General features: G+C 38.8%; 1 protein-coding gene across 1 annotated transcript; it reads right to left on the bottom strand.

Moving 5' to 3' along the window:
- Positions 1 to 7,390: 7,390 nt before the first annotated feature.
- On the bottom strand, positions 7,391 to 12,483 carry LOC120522260 (E3 ubiquitin-protein ligase TRIM47-like). Its single transcript, XM_039743316.1, has 2 exons — positions 11,845 to 12,483; positions 7,391 to 8,205 (listed from the first exon to the last, which is right to left on the bottom strand). Exons 1-2 carry the CDS (start codon positions 12,421 to 12,423, stop codon positions 8,062 to 8,064), a joined length of 723 nt encoding a protein of 240 aa, XP_039599250.1. The 5' UTR covers positions 12,424 to 12,483; the 3' UTR covers positions 7,391 to 8,061.
- Positions 12,484 to 13,454: the final 971 nt, after the last annotated feature.

Here is a 13,454-nt window from a genome sequence, read left to right as displayed (position 1 = left end):
TGATTATTTTGGTGCATAACAACCATTTATTAAGTAACTAGGATATGTTAAGGAAAAAGAAGCAGCTTTGCTACTCTGTGTATTGGCCCGTGGCGCACGCATAGAGCTGTCGCTTTCTAAATCATACTGTAGATCGAGGTTCGCACCCGAACAGAAAAATATGATATTGACTCTTAAAATGTGTATGTTTTCATGACCTTGCATTATGGTGTGTCATTCTTTGATAGACCCATAAATGAAAATGTAAAATGGAATTCTCTTGTTGTTATTCTTAATACGCGCAATTTAATTTATGATAGGCCTAGAAGTTGGTAAGTCACGCTGGGGCAAACTGTCTTGTAAATAAATAAATAAATAAAAACCCGGTAACGCGTTAATATTTATGTATATATAGGTGATGATGGTGTGCACGTGTAATTTGAGTTTTTATCTCTGGCATGATTAACTTGTGCCTTAAAAAAAATAAAAAAAAAAAAAAAATGAACCAGAGCCGCAGATGCGTGTGTTGTCCAGTGGCGCACCCGTAGAGCTGTCTCTTTCTTAAGCTTGGAGATCTGGGTTTGCAATTCGATTGTGTTCTCATACTTGTATACAATTGTGTTTTTGTTTCTTTTCAAATGGGTTACTGATCTCATTCACACAAGCTTGTTTGTATAATTTTCCTAAGCAGTTTCATACTGTAATTTACCCAAAGTCTCTTTTGACAAATTTATGAACAGAATGCTCAAGAAATCTTTTCAATGAAGTTTGCAACATACAGTACAAAACATTATTGTCTAGGAGTGCATTACACCAACATAAACATTTATGATGCCCACATCATATACTGTATGTATCAGTGAATATTTTCCTGCTGTTTCTCCTGCTGTATTCATACATTTAAAAAATATATAATGTATAGCACACAGTGTGTAACTCTGAAAGCAAAGACTACGTGTTAATTGCTATGTTTGGAATTTTGCTTCAATAAACTTGTTGTTTTAAGACACCTTGATTTTTTTTTTTTTTTCTCTCCCTTTATGTATCCTGTTATAACAGATGGGTTGGGTTAGATCATGAGGTAAAGGATGCAAACTGTGTGTGTCCTTGAAATATACAATAAAGTTATTGTTTTAAGACACCTTGGTGTTTACTTTATGATTTGCTTTATAAAGGGTATGGTTTGGAAGGTGGCTGAGGTAATGGGATGCCCATGGTGTGTTTGGGCTGCACTGCCAGTTTCCTTGGGTGTGTAATAGATTCTCTCTCTAAAACCTTATTGTACATCCTGTCTCTGAGTCTGTCACTTCATGCTCTCTTGTTTCCTCATTCATTAGGGTAAATTGTGCTTCCTGGGTGATGGAATTGAACATTTTTGGGTAAGTCAGTTCCACCAGTGCCACTTCCCAGTCTCTGGGCAGTTCTATTGTCTTGGCTACCTGAATGGTTAATGATGCTGTCGTGTTGTTGGGAAAAGTTCTGGCCGATGAATTACTCAGCAGTGTTATATAAAATCCATTTCTGACTTTAGACATTTTTCTTGGTTTCTCAACTCCTTGTCTTTCACTTCTGAAGTCTTGACCCAACTGTTAAATTTCTTGTCCCAACCAAGCCATTTTACCAACACATGCTTGTTTCTACCACGCCTTGGTTTTTAATTTTCTGGATGCGGTACACCTGGTTAGCATTGGGGTTTTTTTTTGTAACTCTTCTGCATAAAATGTCCCTTTAATTTCATCACCTGGGTAACCTTAGTTTATAGACAGGTTTGATCCATTTTAAAAGAGTCAACGATAATAAATATCTCATCTGTAAACGACTGCTCATAGCCTTTTCGAATACACTTTTTAATTTTGAAACTCTGACATGATCACCTATTTTCAAAGTGCACGGAGTAGATTTTCTTTGCCCGGCCCTACCATAGACTGTTTTCCAAACACTCAGAGCATTTTCAGGAGTCACATCTACAGGTCTTGTTTTAATCGTGGTGTGAAAACTGTGGTTATAACTCTGCAGAAAGTCTGACAGGACATCTATATACCGAAAAGTATTGGCATATGTAAAATATTTCCACATTTTGGATTTTAAGGTGCTATTGAATCGTTTTACTATGCTGGCCTTTACATCGCTGTTGTGACAAATGTACAAATGTACAATATTGTTCTGTCTTAGAAGTTTTTGTACCAATGTGTTATGAAATTCTTTGCCTTGGTCAGTCTGTAGCTTTTTAGGAACTCGACCCTCTCTAAAGATCAAACTAAAACCCAGAGAAACTACTTTCCATGTCTTGGCCTTTTATTTACACAGCCTAAGCATATTTTGAGAGCACATCGATACACGTGAGGATAAATTTTATATCCATCATTGAATTTTGAGTAATAAGACATCTCTGCTAAATCTACTTGCTACTGGTAATTGATCGTTGAAACAATTGTTCTGTTTCTCTTGAACCTCAGCTGTGCTTGTTTGTGCATACTGTAAGTGTATTGTTCACTCATCCATTCCAACACGTTTTTTTGCTTGACATTTCTTTTCTTTTTTTCCCATAGAGTGACTCTAAGATGGCCGGTGACATATTTAAGCACAGTGTGAAAGATTGTTCAACTTCAAGGCGGAAGTCTCAAGACCTGTGTATTTTCTCAAACACTTGTCAGCCATCGCAGTCACAGAGCCGGATTGATTTTAATGAAGCATTATGTAAAGTCTGTTGTAGCTTACGTGGTCTGCACCTGTGTAAGATGTATTAACGGGGTCTTGTTTAGCATGCCGTTTGTGTTCCGAATCTCAGGATGGGCACACTTGTCTTTTACTAGAATGTGATCCTGAGGAAATACAACCTTGTGTTTCCAGCATCTGTCGACAGATCAGTATTTAAAGATTAATACACACGGTGTTTTATATGGTTAAAGCCTTGTGTGGATTAAGAATTGTGAAACAGAGTAAAGTTCATACTCTTAACTGTCTGAAGCAGTTTGTTGCTGAAGTAAACACTTTCGACTTATACAAAAGACCATGCAACAAAGTCCAAGATTCGGACAGCAGCTTTTGAACTTGTCTCTAATCACCATTACTGTTATTTTTTAAAACCAACATTAATTTACAGAAACCTAAGCAAATTGCATTATCCATGCTAAACAAGATCTGTTTGCGTTATATTTTCTGTCGGCTAACTCTTTGTGTTTTGTTTCTGTTGTCAGAGGAACCAAGACTCGGCAGCTAGAACAAGGAAAACCAGGTACCTGCCCAGCGTGACACGTAATGCAACCTATAGAAGGTTTTCTCCTTTATATTATATCTAATAAAAAAAAGATTCATTATGACCATAATTGGTCGCTCAGTCATCTGGGCTTATGTGTTTAGCTCTGTTCAACATTTAGTGGAAAAATGTACGGAATGTCAAGAGAAAAAATACATACCAGATGGACACATTTTGTAATATTTGGTTCACTAAACCAATTATTGCATATAGACATAACATCAATAAAGTTAATGTTTTTTAGACACCTTGTTATCTTCTGCTTATTATAGGCTTTGTAGGTTATTAGTAGGATTTTATATTCGATTCTGTAAGACACAGAGAGCCAGTGAAGACGGAGCCGGATGGGTGTGATGTGCTCGCTGCTGCTGGTTCATGTAAGGACTCTTGCAGCCGAGTTTTGAATAAGATGGAGCTGTGATATAAGATTAGAAGGGGCACCTGCCAGGAGTGAGTTACAATAATCTATGCGGGATGTGATAAAAGCATGGACAAGTTTCTCAGCAGTAGAAAAGGAGAGGAAGGAGAACACAGAATATGTTACGGCGGTGAAAGTAAGAAAGTTTCTTAATGTGATTTATGTGGGTGGAGTAAGAAAGGGAGGAAAATGACACCAAGATTCTTTGCAGTAGAGGCAGGTCTGATGAGATCACCACCAAGATTGACTGGGAAGGAACTCATTTTATTAAGTTGCATTGTAGTCCCCATTTGCAGGAGTTCAGTTTTGTTGCAGTTTAATTTTAAAGAGTTCTGCTCCATCCAGTTTTTAATTTCACTAAGGCAGGTTGTGAGCTGAGAAAGGTCTGATGAAGTTCCACTTTTAACATTGAAGTAGAGTTGAGTATCATCTGCATAAAAATGATAACCCAGTCCATAGCTACGAATAATATGGCCAAGGGGAAGCATATAAATAAAGAAGAGAAGAGGGCCGAGGACAGAGCCCTGAGGAGCTCCTTGTGAGACTGGCGCTGAGCTGGATCTGCTGTTACCAAGACTAACAAACTCTTGCCTATCAGTCGGATAGGACTTGAACCACTGGAGGGCAGTGCCAGAGATACCCAGCATGTTCTCCATTCTGGACAGTAGAATGTCATGTCTGACCGGAGTGTCAAATGCTGCACTGACATCTAATAAATTTAATATGCTGGTTTGTCCAGAGTCTGCTGCCATAAGCAAATCATTGGTTACCCGTAGCAGAGCAGTTTCACAGCTGTGCTGCACCCTGAAACCAGACTGAAAGGGTTCCATCAAATTATTAGAGGTTAAGTAATTGGTGAGCTGGGAAGCTACAACACGCTCAAGAGCTTTTGACAGGAAAGGTAAGTGCGAATAGGCCGGAAATTGATAAGATTGTCAGCATCAAGACCAGACTTTTTTAACAATGGGGTTACAGAAGCGATTTTAAAAGTGAGCGGCACAGAGCCAGTGTCAAGGGACGAGTTTATTATTGTTGTAGCAGTCGGTATTATGGCATGAAGGCAGGATTTAAGTAGTGTGCTGGGGATGGGGTCCAGAACACTAGTAGTCAGTCTCATCTTACAAAGCAGGTTATTAACAAATGCAGATGTGACTGGTGAGAACTTAGAGAAGGAGCTGGATGGAGTGGGAAAACAGGGAGAGATAGAAACAGATGATGTATTAATGTTAGTTGAATTATTTAAATCTTTAATTTTGTTATGGAAAAAGTGGAGGAAATCCTCACAGACTTCAGTAGAAGAGGTAGTTGGGCCAGATGCAGATTCAAGTAGTTTATTAACTACAGAGAACAAAACCCTTGGGTTATCGTGGCTACTTTCTATTATTCTGCCATAGGTGCTTCTCTGTAAGCACTTTGGTGGTCAGAAAAAGCCTGGATGTGCACGGTGAGGCCAGTATTACATGATATTCTCTCAAGGTGTCGGCCAGCTGCTTTCATAGATCGCAATTCTGAGTTATACCAAGGAGCTGAACGTTTAAAGGAAACCTCCTTATGTTTTAAAGGAGCAGTTTTATCTAATGCTGAATGAAGGGCTGAGTTATAGTGATCAGCAAGACTATGTAGTGTTGACAGAATAGGTACATAAATAAATAAACAAAAAACACATGAAACGACTTTGAACACAATCCAGGGAAAGGAATCCTAGCTGAGAAATGTTACAGTCAGCATAGGTGTCTAGAGGGGATTTCATGCATCACTAATAAGCAGGAATTCTAGGAGGAAACAACTAAAGCAGATGAACATAGAACCATAAACCCAAGTGAAGGTCAGTCTGTGAGGTTGGCTTTCCTTCACTTCTACTTCTTCAACTGTCACCTCTGTGTCTGGATTGGACTACAGAATGTTGAGTGACACATTGGGCCAGACCTACTTTCTTTGAACTAAAGACATACCCCAGTGGTCTGGACCGGCTGTGTTTAGTACTTTAGTACACTAGATGGCGCTAGTCTGTTTAAAGTGAGTCTGTTCTAAATAAATTAGGTTGGGTGAGTTTGGTCTGTCTGGGCACAGAAATGTGTGCGAAGAGTTCTGACTCTGCTGGATAAGAACTTCTCCTAAATTAATCCTGGCAGAACTGGGCATCAGAGAGTGTACTACCTTGGACATTCTGCCAGCTCATTCCAGGGTCAGACCTGCATAAGCAATCACAATGAGCCAATTTGGAGTTTCTGCCAATTAATCAAACTGAAATATGAGGCTGTGGGGAAGATCTGGAATAACTGGAGGAAACTCACTGAGATACTGGAAGAATCGGGAAACTTCACATGGAAAATGAATGGAGGACAGTGGATCTGAGATTCAGCAGATTCCACAACAAGACAAACTTTTTGTCCTTTGTCATTAAATGTTAAAGCTTAAGTAAAACATTTGGAGGTGTATTTTATGCAACGCCTGCACTCAGCCAAACAGAGGAGATACTTAAGCTGTGAAGTCTAATAAAACTGAGAAATACCAGAATGAACAAGAGAAGACCATTGTGATCTCAAGAATATATCCAGAATATGCCAGATCTCCAAATGAGGCTCTGTACAGGAAAGGACAGGCTCTCCAATCAGAATATAACCTCTTGACAACAAAAGAACCTAAACAACTCATCTTTAAATCACAACGTTATTACTGTGAACATGTAGTGAGGGCTAATAAGATCTTAGGTCAGCAATCAGAAGCAGGAATTTTATAATGCAGTAACAGAAATTAGAATCACAACTGGAGATAAAGTCATGAAGCATAAAAATATAACACACATTTAGCAAGTATTATAAGTCTTTATATTCTACTCATATTAAAGAAGATGAAACACAATCTGAGGAGTTCTTTGATGTAATGCAAATACAACAACTGACACTCTTAGTGCAGATGAACTGGACAAACCTCTGACACTCTCAGAACTACTGGATGCTGTAAACTCACTTTAAAGTGGGAAAACAACAGGCCCTGATGGCAACCAAGTGGAATATTAAAAATAAATTTTCAACTAAGTTAGCACCACTATTATTACCAATGTTTACATAAGCTACAGACAACAAAATTCTACCTCAAACTGTTCACCAAGAATTAATTCTTGTTTTTTTCAAAGACATATAAGTGTTTATCACTATGTGCAGCATATAGACCAATTTTACTTCTAAATAATATAATAAGACAGTGGTTCTCAATTTGGGGCAGGTCCCCTAGGGGCAATTTAAGATGTGAAAAAGAAGACAGGAATCAAAAATATGACAAATGCATCTATTGAAACCAAAACAAATGAACTTAAACTACATTCTGATACTAGAAAAATAAATATAGAGTTGGATAAATGTCGATTAAAGTTAAGTAGGTATAATAAAATATGCATCTATAATATATCATTAATTAAAAAAGAACAAATTGGTATTAGTGGGCTTCTTTCAAAAAACATTTGGGGGGTGCGAAAAAACTGTTATGAAAACTCGGGTCGCAAATACTTAAAGGTTAATATAAGACCAAACCAGATTTATTAAAGGCTAACAGTTACCTTCAGATCTTCATTTTCTGTTTAATGTAATATACTCATTCATAAAATTTAAGACAGCTGAGATCTTATTATCTTTGGACACAGAGAAAGCCTTTGACTGAGATTAATGGCACTTTTGTTTCCCCACACTGCACATGTTTGCACATTTAACAGCCAACCGGTTATAATGTAAGTCACTGGGTCACTGATGTTCTGAACAATTTGAAATTCGAAATAAACAAAGTCTCACTTAGAAGTTCTGTTCAAAGCTTTTTTAAAACATGGTAACATCTAATTAATACAACTTTAGAATAAGCATTCATAGCAGGGGAAAGGATATTATGCCTTTTTCCTTTATTTATTTCTTTCTTTCTTTCATAAATTATTTTTGGTCCTCTTTTTCTTGGGTTCCTGTTCCAAAATTCCTGTTTGGTAGTTTTTTTTTGTTTTTTTTTTGTTTCCTGTTTTCTATTTTAACTTTTTGGTTTTTGTTTTATTATTATTATTATTGAGTTTGACTTTTAAAGTCATTTCATGTATATGTTGAACTTGATTGCATGCAATGCTACTTTCTTGAAACAATTAACAAAAAATTAACCATTAATGAACGTTGTGCCCGCTGATCTAATTCAGAACATCAGCATCAACCTTCAGTGTGAGTTTCTGTCAGTAGAGTTAAGTCCCCTTTAAGCAGCTGATGGAATATCAGAGGACTTTAGGGTGATGCTGTCTGAATCTCCACTGAGTAACACCTGGGATTCTGTCAACAGTGAAAGGCCATGAAGGACACCACAACACGTCTTCTCTAACTCTCCCTTCTCGTGTCCCTACTCATCATCACCAGTGAAGCTTTGCTGCTCTTCAAGTTCTCATTTATTCTCCCCTCTTTGATGTGAAGTGTTGTCTTCCTATTCCACTCACCTTCATCTCCTCCATCGCCCTCCTCGTCTGCTTCAGTGTCTTCTCTCTCTCCTCAAGTCTCCTCTTGATGTCACTCAGTGTCGCCCCCAGCTGTTTCTGTTTGAACACACAAGAGGACACACGTGGTCAGATCAGAATTCATGTTCACTTTGTGATTTCTTCTTCTCTTTCTGAGTCCTGTTATTTTCACATCACATTTGTTTGACATTTCATAACACAATTTAGACCTGAATTAATAAACAGGAATGACAAAAAAGATTAAAAGAAAAAAGTGTATCTGAGTGTGTGTGTGTATGCGTGAGTGAGTGAACTGATACAAGCCCACTTTAGTTTTCTTACTGAATTTATGAAGAGACCCTTACATCAGCTAAACCTTCTCCTTCACACAGTTATGGTGATGTCAACTTCCAGAATTCACCCCCTGGCTTTATCTTAACTACCGAGTCACCATCAGAAGTTCTCAGACTCTGAGTAGGTGAAGTCCGGACTTGGTTTATGGTCACTCAGGTGAGGTGATGCTTTGTCCAGATTGTTTTATCCATGGAGAGCTTCCTCTGGCACACATGGAAAAACATTCAGTTTGCTTTGTCTTTCTTCAGACAGATTGTTTTCTCTCTCTGCCTTTTCTCTTTCTGGCTGTTGGCTGCACTGCAGTTTACAGTTTTTGAGGTTTCACTCCTACTGGTTTTCATTAGCTGGAAAAAATTGTACAATTGCTGTGTAAACTGAGATCCTGATTTCCTCATTCAGCAATTCACTAGAGATGTTGTATGTGTTTTCTCTCTTACATGTGCACTTTGATTTCCTTTAGAAGACATTACTGAATGTGACACCCACATCCAACTATGCTACAGGTGGTCTTCAGTTCTTACAGTCAGGCACTATGTTACCCTTTGGAGTAGAAGAGATCATTTAGCCTTTGTGATGTCCACAGTAAGAGTCTTAATACAGGGCAGAAGCTAATCCAGGGGCAGAGATCAGAGGTCTTGTGCCTCCAAAGGGTTATAAAGGAAGGAGTGGACTTGATGCTGTAACTTTTTCTGCTAATTTCTGCTGTCCATCAGTTTTGTAAGGGATTGAGTTTTGGTTCTTTCTTCAGTCACAAAGTGATAAAGAGTGACATGCTGAGACATTGTTGGGTGACATTTTGCCTGTGGTTGATCAGACTGATCAGATGAAACCCAAAACAGCCAAAGAGAGTCCTGGTGAAGTGAACTAAAATCTGAGCTGAAGTTACAAGTCAATTAAAGAGGGGCAGGCAGTGGCAGCTTAAGAAAATGAGCTTCTGACCAAGCGATGTCATTCTGCTCCACAAGTCGAGGTCTGTCGGAGGAATCTGAGGAATTGATTTACGTTAGAGAATCCAAATCAACTGATAGACAATCAATAGAAAATATGAATAGATCAAAAAATTAGGTGTTGATATTAGTGAACTGATTCATATTGACCTGAAAAATATCAGGCCACTTCTTAGACTTCATTGATGTTTAAGATGTTGGTTGCTAAACACGTGTTCACCTGTGAGTTAAGATCTTTAATCTTACAATGAGGACTCAGCCACATTTGTGTCACTTACTAAAATCTACAAAGGAATAGTACTTTGAAATTTTTGAGATGAATTTATTTTTAATTATTTTACAGTTAACTCTGGAGAACAACATAGATTGACATGTGACTATGACATGTCTCTTAAAAGGCCTTGAGATCAGCCCAAATTTAAAATCAAATTCTTTAAAAATGGACAAATAAAATAAACGCAAACAACTCGCTAAGCACACGTACCACGTGTCTCTATTGATGTGTCAATCCTTGTGTTGAATTACGTTTATGATGACATTGCATGATTACTTACTACGCTTTATATCAACCAACAGTACCAACATCTTGTTAAGAACACCTCATGAGGGTCAGAATGTCAGACATTTCTACAGTAGCCCACGTGACGCTTGCACCCCTGCCAGTGGACAGTTGTGGTCTGCAGGTTGGAGTTTGAACTTCACCGCCTGAGATGCTCAAATAGAAACTGATCAGAGTACAAAGAACATCAACTCAGTTTAATGAGAGCACTCGGCTCACTCGGCTGTCCACTAATAACTTTGGGTGTCTCATCCTGGACTGTTTCACGCCTTACACACAGTGTCACCAGGATAGGCTCCACAGCCCCTTGCTATCTATAAATATGACATTTTAATTTTTGAATTTATTTGCTTGGCAGAAGCTTTTCTCCAAAGTTTAACTTACAAAAGCAGTAAACATAATCGAGTAACATTAGGCCTGGGCCTGTTTGTTCAGCACGTAGTAGGACAGGTAATAAAAGTTGATTGCCGCGAATGAGAAAATGTGACAACTAACAAATATCACTGGCTACGCATATTTTGGTGCCTCAAATGTCAGACCTGTTTCTTTGTATATTTGACCTGCTGATTCCAAAAATGGCCCCAGTTTTTCCCTATCAGCTCTAGTTTTTGGGGTACAGAGCATATGCCATATAACACTCTTCACTCCGCTTGCCCATAAAAAATCAGGCTATTTTAATGCAGTGTTAAATTAATATCTTTTAAGCATGAAGGAAACCTATTAAATGTTAAAAGAAAAGTGTACTACATGAAAATCTACTTATTTCATAACGAAACCACAGATTTATGATACAAACTTTCCAGTTATTCAACTCACAAGAAGCTCCTTTTGAAAGACTTCCGAGAGTGGGACATGCCAGGACAATCCCGAGAAGATTCCAACAATAGTCAGCCATCATGTGTGCATCCCATCTTCCTTGGTATCTGACTTCCATTGTTTGTATGTCTTGGTGAAATCTCTCACTTTGCTCTTTGCTTAAGTCACCAGGGTTCTCTGGCAAGCCATCTAAGACCGAGCTGTATATGAGTCTGTCTCGTGCTACCAAAGGCTCATTAATTACATTTTGTCCTCCAACCACCACATATTCCCTCAGAGGCCAATCTTTGGATGTAAAACTACAGTTGGAAATAAAATGACATATGTAATATGTGAACACTCACTATATCTGCTAACTTGTACACAAAAACACAGACCAGATAACAGAAGAAGAAGATAAAAAACTCGTTAGAATTTAAATTTCCCATGATGACATCCCGATTCTACAGAAGAGATCTTTTAAAAATTGGACTAAAATTTTATAAATTCAATCATATCTAAGAAACTAGAGCTGATGTGGTCTATGTAATGCAATTTTCTGAATCAGCGCCCCAAGTAACCCCAGGAACAGGCCTAAAATCCAAGACACCAAGAAAAAAAAAAAAATTTATTGGGCTATGTAATCATCACTTATAATCAGTAAATCAATTAAACTTTAACAACAAGTTAATGGAAAACATTTATTCTATCAGTTTGACATATTCACAGCACAGATGGGCCTTCATTTACTTCTTAAATACATTGAGGGAGTCAGCAGTATGGACGTAGGTGGGCAGCTCGTCACACCAAGTGGGAACTACACAGTAAAAGAGTCGGGATTGAGACCTGATAACACACAGAGGTGACATCACCAGACGCTGTTCACTGGCAGACCGAGTAGGAAAGAAGGAGCAGAGGACTTCAGCAGGGTCTCCATATACTCAGGTGCTGACCTACTGACTACTCTGTAGGCAACAATGAAGGTCTTAAGATGGATAAATGGATTTCCTTGTTACACTACATTACAAATCCCTTAACTCCTGTCATGCATTTTGTTTTCATCAAATACTAAACTCCACTCACCTCTTTTTCTTCTCTTTCTGTCTCCAGCGTGACCTTTTCATGACCATCATGTTCAGTCACCACACACATCAAGCAGATACACATCTCATCAGTTTTACAAAACATCTCCAGACTCTTCTGATGTTTCTCACAGAGTTTCTCCTTCAGATTTCTATCAGAATCAACCAGCTTGTGGTGCTGCAGGGCGTCTCCTTCATAGTGAGGCTGCAGGTGAGCCTCACAGTATGAGGCCATGCAGGTTAGACAGGACTTCTCTGCTCTTAACTTCTTCCCAGTACAGAAGTCGCACTCCACGTCTCCAGGGCCGGCATAATTCTGAGATGGAGGAGAACTGAGTGCCGTCTTCTTTAATTTCTTGATGACTTCATTCAGCAGAGTGTTTCTGTTCAGCTCAGGCCTTGTGGTGAAGGTGTGTCTGCACTGAGGACAGCTGCACTCTTGGCTCTGATCCCAGCAGTCCGTGAGGCACTTCAGACAAAAATTATGACCACAGAGGATGGTGACGGGGTCAGTCAGGGTGTCCTGACAAACCGAGCAGGTGAACTCGTCCTGTAATCCACACAGCTGGGCTTCAGCCATTGTCAGTCTGAGGAGAGGGAGGCAGAGAAAATCAGTCAGACAAACAAGGAAGTCACTTGTGAAGAAACGAAAGTGAAAGTTTGTCTGTGCTAAGTGAGGAGGAGGAGGAGATTTAGGCCTTGTTCACACGGGCGTTAGGTTTTTGGATAAACAAACTTCCTCTGAACGTCCTAGAGAAATTGTAGTTTGTGTGTTAACCTGTGGAGGCAGTGTCGGGAACTGGATATGAAAGCCCTTGTCGTTTTATTTGAGGTGCCTCCTTTCAATAGGGACCATTTTGCTATGTTAGATATTAATCTTCTTGTTTTAAAAATACTCGTAATACGCTTACGTAGGGAGAGAAAAATCTCCGCCGCTACTGGGTTCATCCTCTGACTGCACAACGTCGGGTTAAAGCAGTGCTTCTCAATTATTTTCTGTCATGCCCCCCCTAGGAAGAAGAAAACATCTACACACTATAAATAGTATCATTTGTCTATAAAATTGTTATAAGTACACCTCTGCATAACACTGTATCCTTATTAACGTATAAGAGAATAAAAAAGAAAGAAATATGGACCAATTTACAGCAAAGAATAGCTTTATTAAATGTAACAGAAAAGATTTAAAGTGCATTCTAAATTCAAAAAAATTTAAAAAGAAAAATAAAAAGCATGTTCCCGAGGTCAAACGCTGATCTCCTTGACGAGCCACGGGGCTACCACTCATTTGAGAAACACTGGGTTAAAGGAAGTTTTTTGTGCTTTATGAAGAAATGCGAACATTTCCGCGCAAGTTTTTTAATTACTGTCGGATGTCGTTTCCACTTTTGGTTGTCTGCTGCAGCTGGTGCAATGCCACATTGCACCATCAACCAATATGCGACTTGGTGTTAGCCCCAAGAGAGACTACTTGTCACTTTGAGTTAAGGAAACAGTAGTCGAGTGTGCGCTACACCGTGTTATGCACTGAAATGCCCCTCAGCCCCCGCCATGGATTGCCCCCACATAATCGTTATCAAATATTATATTAGAGCATAAATTAATAGGTTC

Source organism: Polypterus senegalus, unplaced genomic scaffold (assembly GCF_016835505.1).
Source record: "Polypterus senegalus isolate Bchr_013 unplaced genomic scaffold, ASM1683550v1 scaffold_5567, whole genome shotgun sequence".
NCBI lineage: Eukaryota > Metazoa > Chordata > Cladistia > Polypteriformes > Polypteridae > Polypterus > Polypterus senegalus.
Note: the sequence above shows the minus strand (reverse complement) of the source record. Positions and strands in the feature narration are given on the sequence as shown.